A 24,650-nucleotide genomic window follows, 5' to 3' on the forward strand; every position below is an offset into this window, starting at 1 on the left:
GGGACTTACTATAGAGCAGCTGGAGTACATTCCGCCCACACACAGGACAGAGAGCTGACAACCAAGGAGAGAGGGGAATCAATACTCCAGTTTTCTCCCTTCCATTTCCCTGTATCTCAGCAGTATGGAGCTTGTTACCAGTGAGAACCTGCTTGCTGACTTTAAACTGGTTTTCTTACCTTCTCAGTTCAGCTTTTCCATACCTCAACTGACGGTTTCTGGTATGACCTAGCAAATAAACTGCTTTCACTGAAATTTCAGTCTTGGAATCTACTTTGGGTTTCCCAATTTAAGACAGAAACATGCTCATTTTCCCATCACTGGACTTCCAGGTTGTTTTCAATTTTTCACTGTTACAAACAAGGCTGCAACATTTATCTACAAACCTCTGGATATACACGTAGGAAGCTTTTGGTATTTCCACTAGCGAAACTGCTCAGTTGAAGGGTATGTGGATCTTCACCTTTAATAAATATTGCCAACATTTGAAAAGCCCGACAATGTCAAGGACTGGCAAGAATGTCACATGTGATGGGTGTGGAAAGGCAGCTCACTGTAGCAGGTGCTGGGGACTCAGTTGGGGTCTTGGGGAAGCACTTATTTATAGCAAGAATGTTTCATAAATGGTATCTGATAGAGTCAAGAGTACTGGGGAATAAAAACAAGTGGCTTAGAAATAATTATAGATCTAAAGTCAACAAAATACTTTTTTCTAATGTAAAAATCCATACTTTTTTTAGAGGGAGGGGGAACAACTTAAACCAGAAAACACCTTCATATTAATCATTCTTCTCATATACTTCAAATTTGTACTTAATGCCTTTCTCCTCTTGGACATCAGAGAGAACACCTGGGTATCTGTAAAAGAAAAAAATATATAATTAAATTATGTGTCCATTAAAAACACAGCTTCCGTCATTCTCAGTTTAAACGCATCAATAATGCATAAAGCAAATAAAAAGTTTCCCTTTTTTCTTCACAATGGTAAACCACTGTCAAGTTGGATAAATATCATGCAAATATACTACATATGCAAATAAGACAAAAACTATAAACTATATAGAAAGTTAGAAAACAAAAAGTGTAATTTCTCCTCTTTTGTTTCCTTTGGATTCCTCCTTCTCTCAAAAACCAGTTAGCAGTTTCCCTCGTATCTTTCCTCTCTATCACCCAGCTCATAGGAAATTTCTTAACAACTTTTGGCAAGACTTACATTTGGTATCACATTTCTTGTGTAAGCAAAAGACAAAATACAACCCGAAGCTGTTTAGGGCATAACTGAAATTATGTGCCCTGGACAGTGACAGGTTCTCTGCTTCAGTTTGATTGATGGACACCACACTGCTCTAATTCCACAATGTGTGGCAGATTGTAATTCCTTTATTAGGATCTGCTATTCCTGTTCCCTAACTCTCACTTAAACCTGTGTTCTCTCCAGCTTCCCATCCAAAACCCAGCTTCTCCACTGAGGAATCTTCTGACCATTCCAGCCTCCAGTGAACCCCAATCTTTGGTTACTTCTTCAGTACTATGCAGGCTGCACCCCAGTATGCTCCAGGTAGTCAGGAACACCTGCTTGAATCAGACTGCGCTTCATTCTGGTTCTGCTGTGTGACATGCTTCTAAGCCTGGCTGTCAAAGTCTTCATCCTTGTAAAAAATTTAGCATTGTTGGCCAGGTGCAGTGGCTTATGCCTGTAATCCCAGCATTTTGGAAGGCCAAAGTGAGTGGATCACTTGAGGTCAGGAGTTCAAGACCAGCCTGGCCAACACGGTGAAACCCTGTCTCTAATAAAAATACAAAAATTACCTGGGCATGGTGGCGGGTGCCTGTAATCCCAGCTACTCAGGAGGCTGAGGCAGGAGAATTGCTTGAACCTGGGAGGTGGAGGTTGCAGTGAGCCAAGATGGCGCCACTGCACTCCAGCTTCCATGACAGAGCAAGACTCCGCCCCCACCGCAAAAAACCAAAAAAGAATGTAGCATTGTGCCTAACACATTAAGTGTTCTATAAATGGTGCCTACTAGTATTATTGGTTTGTTTCATTTCTCTATTTTTAAAACTCACTGTAGGCAGGGAAAACACAGTAAACGTTTAAGTCTCGTGATATTCAATACATTGCTGAGTAATAACAGACATTAACCTTTGTTAACTAATGAGAGATTATGCAATTTTGGTAAAAAAAAAAATTAGGGGTACAAAGTAACAAAATTATAGGGAAAAAGATGCTTTCTGGAATAATTTATATTTCAGAGGAAGAAGCAATGTTTCTATTAACCATTTTCTATTATAATTTTAGTCTCTCTGAAATAAGTCACGAAAAGTAACATCTACATACATTTTTGGTGCAAAATTCTCAAGTGTCAAGACTGTCAGTTCATAAGACAAAAGCGACATATCAAGAAGTTCCTGGGCCGGGGGCGGTGGCTCACGCCTGTAATCCCAGCACTCTGGGAAGCTGAGGACGAGGCAGGTGGATCATCTGAGGTCAGGAGTTCGAGACAAGCCTGGCCAACATGGTGAAACCCCATCTCTACTAAAAATACAAAAATTAGCTGGGCATGGTGGTGGGCACCTGTAATCCCAGCTACTTGGGAGGCTGAGGCAGGAGAATCGCTTAAACCTGGGAGGAGGTTGCAGTGAGCCAAGATCGTGCCACTGCATTCCAGCCTCGGCAACAAAGCAAGACTGTATCTCAAAAACAAAAAATAAACCGAAAAACCAAAACACAATTAAAATCAAGACTCTACAGGAAGCACAGGCTCAGGAGCAAAGGGGCAGCTGAGTAATGTGGACGAGTATGCCAGCATCCAGACAGGAAGTTGTAGGGTCAGAAGAAGAAACATCAGCCTATCCAAAACCTACTTCAAGGTGTCCATTGACAAGGGGCATCTGTCCCAGCTCTGGAGCCAACTACTGCCTCCACAGGCCTCTTTTAATCTCTATTCTCTTTGACTATGTGGTCACACACAAGATTGTTAACTAGAAGTAAAAGCCTGTTGGGGGCTCATTAAGTAGAAAACTGCCGATATAAAATATCTGGGCCTGCTGGTTTGGTTGGGGTCTAGTGTGAAATAGTCTGAGACAGATTTCTTCCAGGTAAGATGAATAAGAGCAGAGCCCTAGAGGACAGGCTGGCACAGTGCTGTTGAAAAATTGACTGCCCAAACAATGACCTACAGGGATGAAGGCAGACAAAAGTAAAACCACCTTACTTTATTAATATGACCTTCTGCTCTGGCTTCCATCACTTGTGGCTCCTTCTACATTCTAATTTTATTCTCTTCTTGCCTCACAGTTCTCTCTTTCATCGGTATTTCACTATACTAGTGTGTCTTATTTTTTAAATCGGGAAGAATAGTGTTAATAAAATACATTATATTTGAACAGAAACCTATATAACCACAAGAGGTCAACTGATAGAGACAACGGGGCTTAAACTAAGTGAGTAGCTGTGGGGAAAGGGATAGGGGAGGTGGAGAATGACCAAAGTTTATATTTGGACAGTAGAAAGCAAATCCAAGTTCCCCAGCGCACAGAGATCTGGAGAGAAAGCCGCTCCAGAATTGAGCAATGTTAGTTTTCCAGGGACAAGGTATATTCACTTTATCTTCACAGGTTTCCTTTCTCCAGAGAATGAAGGATTGACTTATTCTAGGTCTCCCGTTAGAGAATTCCCTCCATTCCATTAAAGAGGCTGTTATGATGTTATGTTAGTAGATGCCTGAAAGTACAAATGACCATCAAATGTTGCAATGGAAGAGTTTTTTGCTTTCTCCCATAGCCTTTTTTAGAATCTCCACTTTGAAGCAATTTCCTTATCCCTATCTCAATCTATTCACTATTAAAATTTTCTAAGACATTTAAGAAGTACTACCAATCCATCACAAACTCTTTCAAAATCACAGAAGGGAAGAGAGCATCTCCTCATTCACTCTATGAGGTCACTTTTATCCTGATAACAAAACCACGGGAAGGCATTTAAAAAAAACAAAAACAGAAACTGTAATCCCAGGACTTTGGGAGGCCGAGGCGGGCGGATCATGAGGTCAGGAGATTGAGACCATCCTGGCTAACGTGGTGAAACCCCGTCTCTACTAAAAATACAAAAAATTAGCCGGGCGTGGTGGTGGGCACCTGTAGTCCCAGCTACTCAGGAGGCGTGAACCTGGGAGGCAGAGCTTGCAGTGAGCTGAGATTGTGCTGTTGCACTCCAGCCTGGGTGACAGAGCGAGACTCCGTCTCAAAAAGAAAAACAAACAAACTATAAATCACCCCTTCTGAATATAAATGCAAAAATCTTCAACAAAATACTAGCAACCTAAGCCCAGTAACATATAAAAAGGATTAGATACCAAGTAGAATTTATCCCAGAAACATTAGTTTAACGTGAAAATCAATGTGATATACCATATTAATAGTACATTAAAGTATTAGTATAAAAGACAAAAACCACATGATCATCTCAATAGACTCAGAAAAAGTATGTCACAAAATCTATAATACTCTCATGATAAAAAATACTAAATAAACTAGAAACAGAAGGGATCTTCCTCAATTTGATAAAGGCACTAACAGCTTAAATCACACTTGATGAGAGAGAAAAGCTTCCCCTCTAAGATTAGGAACAAGACAAGTAAGTCTGCTCTTGCTATCTTCTAGTCAACACTGTATTGGCAGGTCTAGGCATGGCAGTTAGGCAAAGAAAAAAGTAAAAAAAATCCAGATTAAAAAGGAAGAAGTAAACCTATATTTGCAGATGACATTATACTGTAGAGAAAATCCTAAGGAATCTACTAAGAATCAGAATTACTAAATGAGTTCAGCAAGGTTGCAAGATACAAGATCAATAAACAAAAATTACTTGCATTTCTGTAAATAGCAATGAACAGTCTGAAACTAAAGAAAACACCATTTACAACAGCATCAAAAGGAATATAATACATAAGAATGAATTTAACACTGAAAGGTATAAAACATTGCTGAACGAAATAGGACCTAAACAAGGGGAAAGACATCACATGCTCAGGGTTTAAAAATTTTTTTTTTTTTTTTTTTGGAGACAGAGTCTTGCTCTGTCACCCAGGCTGGAGTGCAATGGCGTGATCTTGGCTCACTACAACCTCTGCCTCCCAGGAACAAGCAGTTCTCCTGCCTGAGCCTCCCAAGTAGCTGGGATTACAGGCATGTGCCACCATGCCCAGCTAATTTTTTTAATTTTTAGTAGAGATGGGGTTTCGCCACGTTGGTCAGGCTGGTCTTCAACTCCTGACCTCAGGTGATCTGCCCCCCTCGACCTCCCAAAGTGCTGGAATTACAGGCATGAGTCACTGTGCCTGGCCTTTTTTTTTTTTTTTTTTTTTTTTAAATAATATACTTACTCTGGTAGAAGTTTATATTTCTCCAAATCAATTTCTGGAAGAAAGGTGTCACTTTCAAAGTCTTGCATGATCCTTGTCACAAATAGTTTAAGATGGCCTGGGTGATTCATGGCTTCCTTTGAAATAAAACATCAATTTTCTTAATGTGTATCAAAAGACATAGAAACTCTAAGATTTATGTTTAGTTAGTTTATACTAAGTATTAAAAATATGCTTGGTACTGCCAAAGCATATTATTAAAATATCCTATTATTTCATCTGGGGTGCTGCAAAGTGTGCCTTAGTTATATTGAGAATGACACTAACCATTAACAATAATTATGACAGACTGAGTTCAAATATAGTTTGGCCTCCAGTTTGCTTACAAGAACTTTTTAATTTAAGCATTCTCTTTTATTGTTTTCCCTTTGGCTGTTTAGAGTTAAGAGCCCCAAATTACCTAGTTGTTCTCCATAGAAAAATTTACATTAACATGTATGAATAAGATAGTACAATTTAATGAGACCTTGACTATGGAAAACCCCAAGAGCATACTTAGTACATATACATAAAATTTAGTAATGCTTCCGATTCTCAGAAGATAATTACAATGCTAGTAGGTAGGTAATTTATTCTGCTTCTTGTTGCTAACAATTGTATTAACATTTGGCTTAATATTGTACATGACTTTTCTAACTACTCCCTAAAATATGGTTGATAATTTCTGTAGAAAAAGTTGCCCTAGAATGAGTGTCTTAAAATTCTCATTCATAAAAAGTATGTCTTAATTGCAATTCTAAGAAAGCAGTAATTCTTGATCTTAAATAGCTTATAGAAAATACACACACACACACACACACACACACACACACACACACAACAAATCCAAGTGTTTATTTTTAAAATTCCAAATAAGGGTACAGAACAAATTTTACTTTTTATTTTCAAAACATCATTTTATATTAAATCATTTATTATTTTTGCTACAACCAAATAGATGCTCTACCAATTCTTACTGTACCAAAAATTTAAAAAGTGGAATGCAGAGTCTCCCCTTATTTGCAGTTTCACTTTCCAGTTTGTTATCTGTGGCCAACTGTGATCTGAAAATATTAACTGGAAAATTCCAGAAATAATGCATAAGATTTAAATGACATGCTGTTCTAAGTAGTGTGAAGAAATCTTGTGCTGTTCTGCTCTGTCCTGCCTAGGACGTGAATTATCAGTTTGTCCTGCACATGCTGTCTATGTTACCCGCCCCTTAGTCACTTAGGAGCTGTCTGGATTATTAGATTGACTGTGGTGGTGAAGTTCTGTATTAAAGTTGATTATAAGCCGGGCGCGGTGGCTCATGCCTGTAATCCCAGCACTCTGTGAGGCTGAGGCGGGTGGATCACCCGAAGTCAGGAGTTCGAGACCAGCCTGACCAACATGGAGAAACCCCGTCTCTACTAAAAATACAAAATTACCTGGGCATGGTGGTGCATGCCTGTAATCCCAGCTACTTGGGAGGCTGAGGCAGAAGAATCGCTTGAACCTGGGAGGCGGAAGTTGTGGTAAGCCGAGATCGCACCATTGCACTCCAGCCTGGTCAAAAAGGGCAAAACTCAGTCTCAAAAAAAAAAAAAAAAAAAAGGGTGATTATATAAGCAAACCTTCTGTAAAGGGAGAGATGGTAAATATTTTTGGCTCTGAGGGCCATAGGGTTTCCTACCTTTGTAGGCCACAGACAGTACTGAATGAATGGGTGGAGCTGTGTTCCAATGAAACTTTCTTTACAAAAATAGGCTGGGAGGTCCGATTTGGCCCACAGAAGATAAGCCTGAATGATATCTACAAGCTGTTGTGATGTGTGGTAGGTGGATAATGTAAAAATATCATTTGAAGATTCTACTTCCTATTTATCTATATATAGATTTATCATATTATATAAATGCATTTATGTACTTATATTGCTTAAAGAATACATTTTCTAGTGACTATGGTAATGAATCATTCAAAGTGTGGTAGGCACTGAACAAAATAAAGAAATAACTTGTTTTCTTAGAAGAAATTCATACTTGGATGAAAATATCAAGGAAAAAATGTCCATTTTCTTCTATCACAAATTGAGAAAATAAGAGGTTCTAGAAACAGGAGCCCAAGAAACTGAGTTTTTTTTTTCTGAGACAGAGTCTCTCTGTTACCCAGGCTGGAGTGCAGTGGCACGATCTCAGCTCACTGCAACCTCTGCCTCCTCTGTTCAGGTGATTTTCCCACCTCAGCCTCCCAAGTAGCTGGGACTACAGGGGCCCGCCACCACACCCAACTAATTTTTGTATTTTTAGGAGATGGAGTTTCACCATGTTGGCCAAGCTGGTTTTGAACTCCTGACCTCAAGCAGTCCACCCGCCTTGGCCTCCCAAAGTGCTGGGATTACAGGCCTCTACCTACCTCTTCTTTCTAAAATAATTTCAGTGTATATATCTTACCACAAGACCACCCAAATGGCAGAAACTGATTTTTCTTACTCCTCATAAATGTTAATTTTTCATTAGTGTTTTAAAAGGCAAAGAATTCTATTATCCTCAAAACTTTTACAGCTGGAAGTCATTTGGTATTAAAAAAGAGGTATATTTGGCCAGGTGCAGTGGCTCACACCTGTAATCCCAGCCCTTTGGGAGGCTGAGGCAGGCAGATCAGCAGGTCAGGAGGTCAAGACCATCCTGGCTAACATGGTGAAACCCCGTCTCTACTAAAAATACAAAAAAATTAGCTGGGCATGGTGGCATGTGCCTATAGTCCCAGCTACTCGGGAAGCTGAGGCAAGAGAATGGCGTGAACCCAGGAGGCGGAGCTTGCAGTGAGCCGAGATTATGCCACTGCACTCCAGCCTGGGCGACAGAGTGAGACTCCGTCTCAAAAAACAACAACAACAACAACAACAAAAAACCAAAAAAAAATTGGTTGAGGAAGTTTTCTGCTTGTAATAAATTCATATACATCTAGTTAGTGTATATCAACTGAGAGCCCCAACCCTTTCTCAGTAAGAGATAGATTCATCCTGAAAGACAAAGTGTATCTAGGGTACATTTAGGTAGTAGAAACCAGTGCAATGCAACTACATTTCTCAGGAAAAGATTTAGAATGGATTTTAAATTGGAAACATCAATTATTCTTTGATTTGAAAGTAGACTGGTACTGGAGAGATGTTGGTCACAGGATACAAGATTTCAGTTACATAGGAGGAGTAAGTTAAAGAGATCTATTGTACAACATCTATTATTTTATAGTTAATAAATGTATTCTTGAAAATTGCTAAGCTAGTAGACTTTAAGTATTCTTACCACATAAAATAAGTGGGTAATACATATATTAATTAGCTCCATTTAGCCATTCTACAATATATACACATTTCAAAACAACATGTTGTACGTAATATATATGCACAATTATTTGCCAATTAAAAAGATAAATAGGCTGGGTGCTCACGCCTGTAATCCCAGCACTTTGGGAGATCAACTGCTTGAACCCAGGAGTTCAAGACCAACCTGGTCAACATGGCAAAACCCTGACTCTACAAAAAATACAGAAATTAGCCAGGCATGATGGTGTGTGCCTAAAGTCCCAGCTACTTGGGAGGAAAGGTGGGAGGATTGCTTGGGCCTGCCTGGGAGCTCGTGGCTACAGTGAGACAGTGCCACTGCACTCTAGCCCGGGTGACAAAGCAAGAACCTGTCTCAAAAATAAATGAATAAATAAATAATAAACAGGCCATAAATAATAATAAATAGCCTATAAAAGATAGGCTGATACAGACTAAAATATTTATTTTTGCATTTCTATTTAGTTTGTATAGTATCAAACAACATATAATTTGAACTGACAACAAATAATTTACAGTACAGATAATGTGCTGCTTCCTATACTCATGGCTTAATTTTTTAAAGGTTCAGACGACGAGTTATATCTGTTTTCTTCCACTTCCTTTAAATGGCAGGGAAGCTGAAAGAAAGTAGAATAGAACATTTCTTTTTATTTACCAATAACTACACTTACCTTATAAACAGAATTGCCACCAACTATCCAAATCATGTCTACTTTATTTGCTAATTCTGGTTGTTCAGTAAGTTTTAAGGCATCATCCAGACTTCTGGCAAGAAAATGAGCTCCTTGTGGAGGTTCCCTGAGGTTAAAAAAAGAATTACACATAATTTTCGTAAAATCCATCCATACTAGTCAAATAATCTGACTAAGCAGCAGTGACTATAGAATTAAAATCATCATAAATATGAATCCTTTCAACAAGAAGCGCTTAACATCAGTATGGCCTATGGCCAATAATTCAGCCTACATTTGTACATCTATGGCTCACAATGAATCATGAAACAGAACCAGGTGGTATCCTGTGATATCTCTGGTGGAAAAACATCAGAATAGGAGTTATTTCCGGAGGGGTGGGATAAAGATTCACTTGGACAGGGCAGGAGAGAACTTTCTGGGGATGACAGGTACTATTCTGTATCTTTGATAGGGCTGGGGTTACACAGGTGTATACATTTACCAAAACTTAGCAAATGTACATTTAAGACTTGTGTCTCATGTAATAGTTACTTCAGAAGGAAAAAAACTGTAAAAGACAGAATCATTGTATTTATTTATTTATTTATTTATTTATGAGACAAAGTCTTGCTCTGTTGTCCAGGCTGGAGTTCAGTGGCACGATCTCGGCTCACTGCAAGCTCCGCCTCCTAGGTTCACGCCATTCTCCTGCCTCAGCCTCTCGAGTAGCTGGGACTACAGGCGCCCACCACCATGTCTGGCTAATTTTTTGTATTTTTAGTAGAGATGGGGTTTCACCCTGTTAGCCAGGATGGTCTCGATCTCCTGACCTGCTGATCTGCTCGCCTCGGCCTCCCAAAGTGCTGGGATTACAGGTGTGAGCCACAGCACCCGGCCAAGACTGAATCATTAATGGTATGAATGATGAAGTATTTAGGTGGAAATACACTAATGTCTGCAGTTTATTATGAATGCAAAAATGAACAAGATCGATTGATGGATGAATGAAGATGTGATGAAACTAGTAGAGTAAAATGTTAATGGTAGATCTAGGTGGATGGTTTACTGTAAACTTCTTTCTGTATGTGTGAACATTTTCCTGATAAAATATTAGAAAAAGAGTGATATGTTTGAATGACTGCAGAAAAGCTTGGAATGACATTCAGACTGTTAATATGTCATTACCTTTCGGAACGGGGAAAGGATTTTCATGTTTCAAACAATACAGGAATGGGTGAAGTATTAAAAAATGAGCTTATTATTATGTAATTAAAATCCAAAAGGGAAGAAGTTAATTAATTTCAGTGTTTACTCAGGGGTGGTCCAATATTTTGGCTTCTCTTGGCCACATTGGAAGAATTGTCTTGGGTCACACATAAAATACACTAACATTAACGATAGCTGATGAGTTTTAAAAAAAAAAAGATCTGTGTATAACGTTTTAAGAAAGTTTACTAATTTGTGTTGGGTGGCATTCAAAGCCATCCTGGGCCACTCTGAGGCCTGCGAGTTGTGGGCTGGACAAGCTTGGTGTACACTGACTAGCTTAGTCTCTCCCAATCTCTGAAACTATTTTGTTGGTCATGGTGGGGGTTGCAATTCCCTTTATAAATGACGAAACATGTGGAAATAGGCTTTCATAGTAATTAGATACACAACAGAAATTACAATTCAATGTCAAGTTTTTAGCCTGCTGCTTTAACAAGATTATATAATTGCCCTTGAACTCATAGTTATAATAAGGATTAATCAAGAACTTGATTGCCTCCTCCCTCTCCCTCCTAATATGTATTTTACTTATTTTATTCTGTCATTCTTAAAAGAATTAGGTTAGAGCAAAGAATGTACTTTGACTCAGGCTGGAAAAAGACATGGAGGCCAGGAGAAGTTAAATAAGCCCAGGTTATCTCCTAAGGTATCAGGGCAGTTGCAGGGACCAGGTTGGACTAGGCTCTTCGGAGAGAGAACTGAATCTAGAAGAAACAAAGATTTGGAGTTGGGAGAGAAGAGAGTTTAGTTAATAAACCGATGATGGCCAAAACAGAGCTGTGACGGCGTTAGTAACTGCAGATGTGACGACTTCCTTGCCCTTTTGTAGTAAGTGTGGAAAAGAAAGTGAAGAACAGATTAGCCAGGCATGGTGGCTCATGCCTGTAATCTCAGCACTTTGGGAGGCCAAGACGGGCAGATCACCTGAAGTTAGGAGTTCCAGACCAGCCTGGCCAACACAGTGAAACCCCGTCTCTACTAAAAATAGAAAAATTAGCTGGACATGGTGGTGCGTGCCTGTAATCCCAGGTACTTGGGAGGCTGATACAGGAGAATCGCTTGAACCCAGGAGGTGGAGGTTGCAGTGAGCCGAGATTGCGCCACTGCATTCCAGCCTGGGTGAGACAGCGAGGCTCTGTCTCAAAAAAACCCAACTCCCGCCGCCACAAAAAAAAACAAAAAAAATAAAGATAGAGCAAAGTTAGAGATTTAAGTTAAAAAAAAGCTTCCGTAAATGTGGCTATTTAGCAGTTTAGAGTTCAGTATCACAGGAAACACTGGACCTCCAGGTGGGTAAAAAAGAACATGCAAAAAGCTGAGCTAGTGTTTGAGTTCATCAGCCCTTACACGGCACAAGTGCTAGAAATTAATACAGTAAATGACAAATAGGAAGCATCCAATGTAGTGACGTATTTCACTGCTGAATTTCTTTCCTATAATTATTTTAAACCAATCCAGATTGGATTCCCTGACAAAGGGGAGTTGGTATGTGGTAGCATACATATTCTTTGTTAAGAAACGTGTGGACATGCTTGATGTTTTTGTGACTGAGTGTTGAGGGTTTGCATGAAGACTAAATGAGATAATGTACACATTGCATTTAACTGGCAATCGTACGTGGTACTATCATTCCTTTTTATAGATGAGGAAACTGAGGCTGAATGGTTAAGAAACTACTGGTCACACAGCCAGGAAATGACGGACCTTGGAGTTGAACTCCAGCAGCCTGACTTTGAAACTTGAGCTGCAACTTGTTACATGGACAAAAGACTGCAGTTGGTGCCTGTGGGCTACAGGGGCCCTTAGACATCAGGATGGTAGGGCTTAGATTAGGTGGAACCCTGACTCTTGTCCTATGGCCTTATCTGATTACCCCGGGTGCCATGTAAACATTATCCTTTTTCACTGTTCCTGATGTGAGGATGGCCAATGGAATTCTGGCTCCATTTCCCCAGGGAGTGTTGGGAAACCACTTAAAAAAACAAAAAACCCTGAAATGGAATGGTGTCTTAACCAGAACACAAAAATACACCCTCAATTTAAGACCTTTCACACTGAGCCTTTAAAAATGGTGTTCTCTACTAAGCCATACCTCATTTTATTGTGCTTCAAAGATACTGAGGTGTTTTTCTTTTTTACAAATTGAAGGTTTGTGCCAACCCTGCACTGAGCAGGTCTATTGGTGAAGTTTTTCCAACAGCATGTGTTCACTTTGTATCTCTATGTTACATTTTGGTAATTCTCACAATATTTCAGGCTTTTTCATTATAATATGTTTTGGGGATCTTGCTGCTACTGTTGCAAGTAACTGTTATGGGGTGCCATAAATCATGCCCTTTTAAGATGGTGAACTGATACATGTTGTGTGTTCTGACAGCTCCACTAACTGGCTATTCCTGTTTCTCTCCCTCTCTTCTGGCCTCCCAATTCCCTGAGACACAACAATATTGAAATGAGGCCAGTTAGTAACCCTACAATGGCCTCTAAGCGTAAGAGTGAAAGGAAGAGTTGCATATTTCTCATGTAAAATCAAAAGCTAGAAATGATTATGCTTAGTGAAGGAGGCACATAGCAAAGCCAAGACAGGCCAAAAGCCATGCCTCTGGCATCTAACAGCCAAGTTGTAAATACAAAAGAAAAGCTCTTGAAGGAAATTAGAAGTGCTATTCCAGCGAAAATGTGAATGGTAAGAAAGCAAACAGCCTGGCTGGCTCGGTGGCTCACACTTGTAATCCCAGCACTCTGGGAGGCCGAGGCGGGAGGATCATGAGGTCAGGAGATCGAGACCATCCTGGTTAACACAGTACAACCCTGTCTTTACTAAAAATACAAAAAAATTAGCCAGGCGTGGTGGCCGGCGCCTGTAGTCCCAGCTACTCGGGGGGCTGAGGCAGGAGAATGGTATGAACCTGGGAGGTAGAGCTTGCAGTGAGCCGAGATTGCACCACTGCACTCCAGCCCGGGCGACAGTGAGACTCTGTCTCCAAAAAAAAAAAAACAACCAAACAAACAAAAAAACCACAAAGAAAACAAATAGCCTTATTGCTGATGTGGAGAAAGCTGAGTGGTCTGGATAGATCAAACCAGCCACATTACCTTACACCAAAGCCCAATCTAGAACAAGGCTTTAACCCTCTTTAATTCTGTAAAGGCTGAGAAAGCTATAGAAGAAAAGTTTGAAACTAGCAGGGTTTGGTTCATGATGTTTAAGGAAAAAGCTGTCTTCATAAGAAAAAAGTACAAGGTGAAGCAGCAAGTTTATCTGGAAGATCTGGCTAAGATCATTGATGAAGGTGGTTACACTAAGAACAGGTTTTCAATGGAGACAAAATAGCCTGCTATTCAAGGAAGATGCCATCTAGGACTTCATAGCTATAGAGGAGAAGTCAATGCCTAGTTTCCAAGAACAGGATGATTCTCTTGTTGGGGGTTAAGGCAAGCTGATGACTTTCAGTGGAAGCGAATGCTCATTTACCATTCTGAAAATCCCAGGGTGTTTAAGAATTATGCTAAATCTTCTCTGCCTGTGCATTAGAAATGGAACAACAAAACTTCGATGACAGCACATTTGTTTACAGCATGGCTCACTAAATATTTTAAGCCTAATGTTGAGACCTACTGCTCAAGAAGGAAGATTTCCTTTCAAAATATTCCTGCTCATTCTGCAGCCCATGGATCAAGGAGTAATTTTGACTTTCAAGTCTTACTATTTAAGAAATACATTTTCTAAGGCTGTAGCTGCAATAGTCAGTCATTCCTTTGATGGATCTGGGCAAAGTAAATGGAAAACCTTTTAAAAAGGATTCACTATTCTAGATGCCATTAACAACATTCATGATTCATAGGAGGAGATCAAAATATCAACATTAACAGGAGTTAGGAGTTTGGAGTTAGTTGATTCCAACCCTCATGATGGCTTTGAGGGGTTTAAGACTTCAGGGGTGGAAATAACTGCAGATGTGGTGGAAATGGCAAGAGAATTAGAATTAGAAGTGGAGTCTGATGATGGGTTGGAATTGCTGGAATCTCATAAAATGTCAGTGGATAAGGAGTTCCTTCTTATGGATGAGCAAAGAAACTGGCTTCTTGAGATGAAATCTACTCCTGGTGAAGATGCTGTGAACATTGTTTGGCCACGAAAGATTCAGAATACTAAACAAACTAAGTTAATAAAGCAACAGCAAGGTTTGAGAGGATTGATTCCCATTTTGAAAGAAATTCTGTTGTGGGTAAAATCCTATAAAATAGCATCACATGCTCCAGAAAAATCTTTCATGAAAGGAAGAGTCTATCAATGTGGCAAACTTCATTGTTTTAAGAAATTGCCACAGCCACCCCAGCCTTCAGCAACCATCAATATCAAGGAAAGACACTCCATAGTGAGAAGATTATGACTCACTGAAGGCTTGGATGATTGTTAGCATTTTTTAGTCATATTTTAATTAAGGTACATACATTTTTTAAAGATATAATACTATTGTACATCTATTAGACTATTACTATAGTGTAAATATAACTTTTATACGCACTGAGAAACCAAAAAATTCATGTGACCACCTTTATTGTGATATTTGCTTTATTTATTGCAGTGGTCTGGAACTGAACCTGCAATATCTCTGAGGTATGCCCATATTAAAAATTGGGTATGCTCCAGCCTCATAATGGAATACTATGCAGCCACTAAAAATATTTACAGGACTTTATTTTCTAATATATGAGGGAAAAAGAGGAGGGTTACAAAGTGGTACTATGTGGGATGGTTCTATTTTTATAAATCACCTATGTACTATTCATTGTGTGATTTCTGAATCCCTAATTTGCTAGGGGTTATGCCAGATTCTGGGGACAGAGATAAAATATGCAGTCCCTGCACTCAAAGAGATTGTGATGGCAGTCAGAAATATCTCAGCAGTGACCATAATGTACGAAAGGACATACAATGAAGACGTGCAGAGGACGCTTCATGGGAACGCAGGGCCGGGGTGATGAGGGAAAATACTCCTCACGGCATGATTCCTTAACCGAGTGTCAAAGGAGATAAAAACACGTGCAAAGGCACAGGCATGACAGACTACAATCTAAGTGTAGTATAGAATTTTATTTTAATCATACTAAAGTTATTTAACACAAGAAAGCTCTGAGAAAGTTGAGGGTAGCAGAAAAGTAAACTGTGGTGAGGTTTAAAACAGGGTAGGCCGAATTTGGTGGCTCATGCCTGTAATCCCAGCACTTTGGGAGGCTGAGGTGGGCAGATCACCTGAGGTCAGGAGTTCAAGACCAGCGTGGCCAACAGGGAGAAACCCCATTTCTACCAAAAAATACAAAAAGTGGCTGGGTATGGTAGTGCATGCCTGTTATCCCAGCTACTTGGGAGGCTGAGGCAGCAGAACTGCTTGAGCCAGGGAGGTGGAGGTTGCAGTGAGCCGAGATCACACCACTGCCCTCCAGCCTGGGTGACAGTGGGTCATTCTTGTCATACCCAACTAAATCAGAGTTGAGGGGACAGGGGAAAAAAGCATTCAGGGTATAAAACATTGCTCCAAGAATGTAATTTTCTGTGAGCCTGAATGCTGGAACTGCTTGTTGTGACTTGAAACCAGTTTTATCTCCAGCTTCTGAGATAACTTGCTGCAACTCTAGAACTAATTTTGCCCATCACTCACTGCTCACCAATCGGAGCTTGCCAGCTCCCCCAAACCTTAGTAGTGCCAATGAACTTTCTCAAAGAGCAGTAACAGTTCTCCTTTTAAATAAAACCACTAACCTTCCCTTTGTTCTTCAGACATATATGGAAGGCTACCTGTCTACACGTATGCCCTAAACTGCAATTTTTTTTCTTCCCAAACAAAATGTTAAATTTAGAGATTAATCTCAACATTTTTATTTTGCCTTTGATAATACTAAAAGGTTGGGACAGCAGAGCATGGTGAAGATAGAAAAAAAAAAAGAATCCAGAATGAAGTCAGGAGAGATGAGAGAGTTGATTTAGGTGGCAGTGGATTTTTGTCTCAAGATCGAGGGAAACGAGAACAAAATAATATGTTAAGGTGAAAATGAGATCATGAGTCTGTTCACTGTGATTTCATTAATATATTAATGTGTACGTTCTATAAGATATAAAGTAGCAAGTTTGTGTGTGTGTGGGGGGGGACGGCCACAGTAGGAACTGATGTCTATACCCTTCTGTGTGCCAGAAACTTTACATACAAAATTTCAGTTTGAGTCTTCAAAATCACTCTAAAAAGTTGTCATTATTCATCTCATTTAACAGGTAAGGGAAGAACCTTCAACAAGGCTTACTTGTAACCTGCCTAAAGTCACAAAGTTACTAGGGGCCATAGCAGGTGTCAGAAACCAGGTCAGTCAGCATTTGCTACTCCAAGTGTGTGTGGTACGGGGAGAGAGATCTGCACCTTCAAGGAGTTTTAATCACTGTGGAGACTCTGATAGTGAGATCGGAAAAAATTATGACATGAAATTTAGTTAACTTTCATGGATGGGAGACTATTTAAATCTTGTAACATGGAGGCAATTTTGGATTTTCTAAAGATAGTGTCAAGGCTACTATAGCATTGCAGCAAAACTTGTTTATTTAATTTTGGGTTCCAACAAGTTTTTTTTTTTTTTTTTAGATGGAGTCTCTCTCTGTTGCGCAGGCTGGAGAGCGGTGGCATAGTCTTGGCTCACTGCAACTTCCGCCTCCTGGTTCAACAGCTTCTCCTGCCTCAGCTTCCTGAGTAGCTGGGATTACAGGCGCTCGCCACCACACCTGGCTAATTTTTGTATTTTTAGTAGAGACGGGTTTCACCATTTTGGCCAGGCTGGTCTCGAACACCTGACCTTGTGATCTGCCCACCTTGGCCTCCCAAAGTGCTGGGATTACAGGTGTGAGTCACTGTGCCTGGCTGGTTCCAAAGACTTTTAAAAGTCACTTTATTGATAAAAATCACATACCATAAATTCACCCTTTTAAAGTATACGGTTCCGTGACGTTTAGTACATTCACAGAGTTGTGCAAGCGTAACTCCTATCTACTTTTAGAATATTTCCATCACCAAAAAAAAAAAAAAAAAATTCTGTATTTATTAGTGGTCATTCCCACCCTTCTCACCTCAAGTTCTTTTTTTTTTTTTTTTTAGACGGAGTCTGGCTCTTTGCCCAGGCTGGAGTGCAGTGGCCCTATCTCGGCTCACTGCAAGCTCCGCCCCTCGGGTTCACGCCATTCTCCTGCCTCCGCCTCCCGAGCAGCTGGGACTACAGGTGCCAGCCATCAGGCCCGGGTAATTTTTTGTATTTTTAGTAGAGACGGGGTTTCACTGTGTTAGCCAGGATGGTCTCGATCTCCTGACCTTGTGATCTGCCCTCCTCGGCCTCCCAAAGTGCTGGGATTACAGGCGTGAGCCACCGTGCCCGGCCTCACCTCAAGTTCTTTTAAAGCCACAACTTGATTGTCTAGACAACTTTGGAAAAACATTTTCCCCCAATACCTTACTAAGGAAATATTTACCCTAAATAACTAGTGTTCGGTAGAAAATTTGTGATTACCTTGAGGATTCAGTTTCTTCTTACACTGGGGGAGAGGGGTGAAAAATGAAGTCTCTTTAGAGCTGACATAAGCAAGTGATTTCCATGTATAAATCTCTGCCCTTTTATTCAAGAGCCTGCAGTGCCTGGCACTCAGCAGGTGCTCTCTCTATGTGTGGGACTGACCAACAAGGAAGGAAGCGGGAGGAAGAACAACAACAAAAAAGAACTCTAACATTTTTTACTAACTGGCATCACTATTTCCCTGGCATGCTTGATAATAAAGACTTTTCTTAGCCTTAAAAAAAAAATTTTCTTAGCCTTAAAAAAAAAAGCACAAGACACCAACATATGTTATACATAAATACACAAGAAGCAACCAAACCCAATTACATGCATCACAGGGAGGTCGTAAAAAAAAATTACACTCATTGTGTTTGAGGAGAAATGCTGGCTCAAGTGAACATCTCCCCCACTGAGATTTCTTTCTGTTTGAACTCAAGCTAGCCATAAACAAACTTGAGTAGTATTCAAAAATGTCATTAAAGAGCTTCGTGGAATGGCGATATAGTCTGTGAATTTGAAATATACCAAGGAAAGAGATAATCAGAGCATCCTAGCAACCGGAAGAAAGAATAGCATGAAGATGGAAGCAGGCGGCAAGATGCATATCAACAAATCTGCCCCGTTGCCCAGAGGCAATCAATGCAAATATTCTATACACTTTCTTCTGGGGTTTTACCTATGCCATTCTAGGAAGAACTTGGGAGAAAATCTATGTAAGCCTGAATCCCCTTAGCCTATATAGCTGTGTAGTTCTTTCCTTCCCATAGTGTTAACTTGGCTAAGATATAGTTCTTGGTTATTCAGATACTGTATGTAGGTGTTGCTTTGAAGGCATTTTGTAGATGTGATTACAATTTCAGTTTTTATTTTTTTTGAGACAGGGTCTCACTCTGTTGGCTAGGCTGGAGTGCAGTGGTACTATCCTGACTCACTGCAACCTCTGCCTCCCGGGAACTACAGGTACACGCTACCATGCCTGGCTGATTTTTTTTGTAGAGATGGGGTTTCATTTTGTTGCACAGGTTGGTCTCAAACTCCTGAGCTCAAGTGATCCACCTGCCTTGGCCTTCCAAAGTGCTGGGATTGCAGGGGTTGGCCACTGTGCCAGGTCAGACTTTAATCTGAGTGGGCTGATTCAATCAGTTTAAAGGCCTTGAGAGTAGAGTTAAGGCTTTCCTGAAGAAATTTCACCTGTACTGCTTCAGCCCCTGCTGGAGAATTCCAGCTTGCCCTTTCTGATGGCCTGCTTTACAGATTTTTGGACTCACATACCCAGTCCCCATAATTGTGTAAGCCAATTCCTCACAATTAAACTCTTTAATATACCTATTTCTATCTCCTACTGGTTCTGCTTCTTTGGTTGAATCTTTACTAATATCCATGGGAAAATAATACTATGACCACTGTTCCCAAGCAAGTAATGCCCTAGGATACTGCATTCTTTTTGGTGATTATATTATTAGACTAAGAATGATTAACATGCCAGATCCCAGACTTTCCCCTTAGGTCCTGATATGGTTTGGCTGTGTCCCCACCAAAATCTCACCTTGAATTGTAATAACCCCCACATGTCAAGGGTAGTACGAGGTGGAGATAAATGAATCATGGAGGGGTGGTTTCGCCCATGACGTTCTCGTGATAATAAGTTCTCATGAGATCTGATGGTTTTATAAGGGGCCTTTCTTCCTTAGCTCAGCACTTCCTGCCACCATATGAAGAAGGACATGTTTGCTTCCCCTTCCACCATGATTTTAAATTTCCTGTGGCCTCCCCAGCCATGAGGAACTGTGAATCAATTAAACCTCTTTCCTGTAAAATTGCCCGGTCTTGGCAGTTCTTTAAAAATAGCAACATGAGAATGGATTAACACAGGTCCAATTCTGGCCACCCCTCAACCTCCCAAGCCATTAGAGTTGACTTCCTGGGCAGTCTTAATATGATTACCCCTCCCACTCTCCAGTTGTCAAGGCATATCTAGGCTTCATGAACTGCTGACTCCAACCCTGGATTGGGGTACAGGAAAATTCTTATCAGAGGCTAACTAGAGATACTTGCTTCTCTCCAGGATCTCTAGAACCATTTCAATACTTTGAAATTCTTTACCTTCAGACACTGGGTAATGAATGTTAAGTACAAAATATTACTGGGTATTGTGGTTAACTAGGAATAATAGAGCAGAAGATTATGACCCATTTCAGCCCATCCTAAAATTCACATTTTATTGCATTTAGGGTTGGGTCCAGAAAGGAGATCATCACTTAATTTTAGCAAGTCCCAAAACATAGTTGTTTTGACTTTATGTGAAACTACAAGTTACTGATTATACTGTATAATTTATATTTGAGCCTACTGAATGATGGTTCAAGAAAACTTGCAAATCTGATACCACAGTGAGATATTTAATGTTTAATGTAACTTTTCAAGATGATGAAATCAATTACTCAGGTAGTAGAAGAAATTATTGCCATGTAGTATAGATAACTGCTTATTTTCTATAATCACCTTTGTGATATTAAGCAGCCTCATCAACAGCTCCTTTTATACAATTTCATTTTATCATATACTGATCTCCACTATAAGACACGATTTTCTTGTGGTGAATTTATGTTAAGGTACTTACTTGAGTTCTCTGCTGAGAACTAAATTAATTCTACCCTTTAAAGGTCGATTCTTCTCAGGAATGGAGAACCAAGTCTTCTTACCCATAATCACCAGATTCTGTTTACCTATAAAATCACAAAGCCTAAGTATATTTTGGGAATATACATGTATTTTCATATATTTATATACAACAAGTCCTTGAATAACATCGTTTTCTTCTAACATTGATGAGAAAAATAATCAATTCCTGGCCAGGGCCACTGTCTGTGTGGAGCCTGCATGGAGTTTCTCCAGGTACTTCAGTTTCCTTCCACATCCCAAAGACATGCACATTATTATTCTTAAATGTATGTATAGCTCATATTTATTTCAGTGTTTAATATTAGAAGTGTTTTCGGCCTTCATTTAGAAGTTTGGTGATGTTTTTGTGACCAGCAATATGCCCTAGGAACTTAACTCTTGTGTACATCAAGTAGCCTATGGTAAAATTGGTTTTGCTATACATTGTTTCACTTAGAGTCACAGTTTCCAAGAACTCATAGATGACGTTAAGTGAGGACTTAGTGTAGGTATGTGCATAGATATGACTGACATCCTGACATTTAGTGGCTCTCCTTTAAAAAAAATAAACTTAAAAGTCTTACCAAAATTCATACTTATCACTTATTGCCTAAATATAACTATTTTTCCCTTTGGCATTATGCAATTTATATCCAATATTTACTTTTAATCAATTGCAATTGTATATAACATAGTAATGAGTAAAGATTCTGGGGAGGCAGAGGCAGGCGGATCACGAGGTCAGGAGATCAAGACCATCCTGGCTAACAGGTGAAACCGCGTCTCTACTAAAAATACAAAAAATTAGCCGGGCGTGGTGGCAGGCGCCTGTAGTCCCAGCTACTCAGTCCCAGCTGAGGTAGGAGAATGGCGTGAACCCGGGAGGTGGAGCTTGCAGTGAGCCGAGATTGCGCCACTACACTCCAGCCTGGGAGATAGAGGTGAGACTCCGTCTCACAAAAAAAAAAAAAAAAAAAAAAAAAAAAATCCTGAGTCAAAGTGCTCAAGTTGAATGCATTTTGTCATCCACAAGACAAATCATGTTAACCCCTTGTGGATTACTTTCTTTATCCATAAAATAGAGATAACAATAGTTCCTGCTTCTAGGGTTGTTGTGGGAATTAAAGACTTAGAATAATGTTCAGCCTCTAATCAGTACTGTCAAAACTGTGATATAATTGTATTATTCATATTTGTGTACTTTGTAGATTGATATTAAATCATACTTTTAAAAATAGCTGCTTAATGTTCCACTCAATTGCCTTAAAACATGTTTAATTATGTCTCTATCCTATTCTTTTAACGCTTCTATAAAAACTTTTTACATATAGCGTCCACTTCGGGTCAATTTCTTAGGCGAATAACTTTGAGACTCAGCTATCTGAACCAAAGAAACATCAACATTACCAGACCACACTGGGATTTTTGAGAGTGGCTTTTATCATTTCTTTAGCTATGGGCTTTCGTCATCATCTCTACCAGTGACCTAAGTGTCAAATCCAAATGCCTTGTTATCTGTCCCATTCAAGAGCTGCAGCATCTGCTCCTTTCTTACCGTTTCTGTTTCCTCTGCCATGCCTCCTCTTACAACCATAAATATCCAGGTCTCTTAGGTTTTAAACGGGACATCTCTCAACCCCCACATTCTTCTCCTTGGTTATTCCCTTCCCTCCAATAGTTCAATTCACCTAGATCCCCGTGCCTGAAATTATCCTAGATGTCCTAGAGGCGCCTCATCATTACAATGGTACATTATTCTCCACTCCTTTACATGTCACGTCAGCTTTCAAACTGAAAATCTGAGCGTTCATCCTTGATGCATCATCTTTAAATTCCTGATCTCCAAAATCCAGGGTCATGTAACCTTAAAAATTTTTTACTCTCTCTTCTCCATTGCCTTTGTTCAGGGCTTATCTCTTCCAGCAGCTCTTCCAAAGGCCTCCTCTGCTTTCCTTTCCGAGTGCTAACCTCCACTGAAGCCTCCACCCAGCTGCCAATTCTGCCCCAAGCCTGATAATTTGCTCGTGCATTAACATAAAATTTCTAAGACAAAAAAATTTTAATAATGGTAAATGAACCTTGGGAACTGCATACAGATCCATAATAGGAGAAAAGGTCCCAGATTAACACGGAAAACTTTCCATTTAAATAACATTTGCATTGGTAAATTTCATCAACCAAGACCCTACTTAATCCCACATTACCTTCTACTGAAGAGGTTGTGGTCATTCTCTGGAAATATCTGAATTCACTCCTACAAGTTAGAGAAACAGCGTTACTCGAAACATTATTTTCAGGCCTCTGAGCCCAAGCCAAGCCATCGCATCCCCTGTGACTCGCACGTATACGCCCAGATGGCCTGATGTAACTGAAGAATCACAAAAGAAGTGCAAATGCCCTGCCTCACCTTAACAGATGACATTCCAAGACAAAAGAAGTGAAAATGGCCGGTCCTGGCCTTAAGCGATGATATTATCTTGTGAAATTCCTTTTCCTGGCTCATCCTGGCTCAAAAAGCTCCCCTACTGAGCACCTTGTGACCCCCACTCCTACCCCGCCAGAGAACAACCCCCCTTTGTAATTTTCCTTTACCTACCCAAATCCTATAAAACAGCCCCACCCTTATCTCCCTTCGCTGACTCTCTTTTCCGACTCAGCCCGCCTGCACCCAGGTGAAATAAACAGCCATGTTCACACAGAGCCTGTTTGGTGGTCTCTTCACAGGGACACGCATGACAATTATCCCTTGAGCTCCAGCTCTAAGGCACCTGACAAACGGAGCGCTGCGGGCAGGGGTGAGGTGTTTTCTCCAGGGCTGGGACTTTGCCCTGGGCGAGGGCGCAGCAGGGCAAAGACCTCACCTGGCAGCAGGATCCGGGCAGAAATCAGCAACTTTGCCTCCTGCGCAGCAGAAAAGGGGAATCCAGTCGGGCCCACCCTTCCTGCCAGCGCAGATCGCCAAGTTTGGCCCCATCCTCTCGCCGGGAGTCGGCCCAGCGCGTCCCACCCAGATACCCCGACTGCGGGCAGCCTGCGCCAGTCTGGATCCCATCGCCCCGGCCCGGCAGATACCTGAGCGGCGGCCAGGGCAGGTCCCCGTTCTTGCCGATGCCCATGTTCTGGGACACAGCGACGATGCAGTTTAGCGAACGAGCCATGACAGCAGCTGGAACACCTCCGAGCCCGCTCGTTAAAACAGAACGCGCCGTCAAGATTGGCGCGAAATTGTGGCCGCCCCGCCGCCTCGTTCCTATTTGTGCAGGCGAGGCCCCGCCCCCCGCCCCGGCGCACGGCAGGGTCACGGCGTGCTCGCGCCCGCAGACGCCTGGGAACCGCGGCCGCGGGCTCGCGCTACCGGCCGGGCCCTGTTCCCGGGCTGCCATCCTTGCCATGTCTCGCCGGAAGCCTGCGTCGGGCGGCCTCGCTGCCTCCAGCCCAGTCCCTGCGAGGCAAGCTGTTTTGAGCCGATTCTTCCAGTCTACGGGAAGCCTGAAATCCACCTCCTCCCCCACGGGTGCAACCGATCAGGTGGACCGTGACGCCGCAGCGCCCCCAGCGTCCACTTTCCCGCCCCAGCTGCCGCCGCTAGTGGTACGTTCTGTCCGGGACGGGGAAGGGCTATCGGGGCCGGTGGGCGGGGCTTGTGGGTGAGGCGGGCGGAGGCGGGTACTCTCCGCCAGGTGACAGGGCTGGAGGAGGAAGGGGCGGGCTGAAGAAGGGGAAGGTGGA

At 41.2% G+C, this 24,650-nt stretch overlaps 2 protein-coding genes across 3 annotated transcripts in view; one reads left to right on the top strand and one right to left on the bottom strand.

Annotated features, from left to right (window-relative positions):
- Window positions 1-440: 440 nt before the first annotated feature.
- On the bottom strand, window positions 441-24,071 carry DHFR (dihydrofolate reductase). Its single transcript, XM_031666745.1, has 7 exons — window positions 23,994-24,071; window positions 23,783-23,822; window positions 23,126-23,175; window positions 20,881-20,986; window positions 9,399-9,525; window positions 5,382-5,497; window positions 441-858 (listed from the first exon to the last, which is right to left on the bottom strand). Exons 3-7 carry the CDS (start codon window positions 23,148-23,150, stop codon window positions 780-782), a joined length of 453 nt encoding a protein of 150 aa, XP_031522605.1. The 5' UTR covers window positions 23,151-23,175; window positions 23,783-23,822; window positions 23,994-24,071; the 3' UTR covers window positions 441-779.
- The window catches only part of MSH3 (mutS homolog 3), a 219,803-nt gene continuing 219,134 nt past the window's right edge, over window positions 23,982-24,650 (top strand). For both annotated transcript variants that reach the window (XR_002522614.2, XM_031666743.1), the window contains exon 1: window positions 23,982-24,512. Coding sequence is in view for 1 of the 2 variants with exons in the window: in XM_031666743.1 (XP_031522603.1) it covers window positions 24,030-24,512 (483 nt within the window). In the remaining variant the exon portion in view is untranslated. The remainder of the gene's footprint in view (window positions 24,513-24,650) is intronic.

This window comes from Papio anubis, chromosome 5 (assembly GCF_008728515.1).
Source record: "Papio anubis isolate 15944 chromosome 5, Panubis1.0, whole genome shotgun sequence".
In the NCBI taxonomy this organism is placed as follows: domain Eukaryota; kingdom Metazoa; phylum Chordata; class Mammalia; order Primates; family Cercopithecidae; genus Papio; species Papio anubis.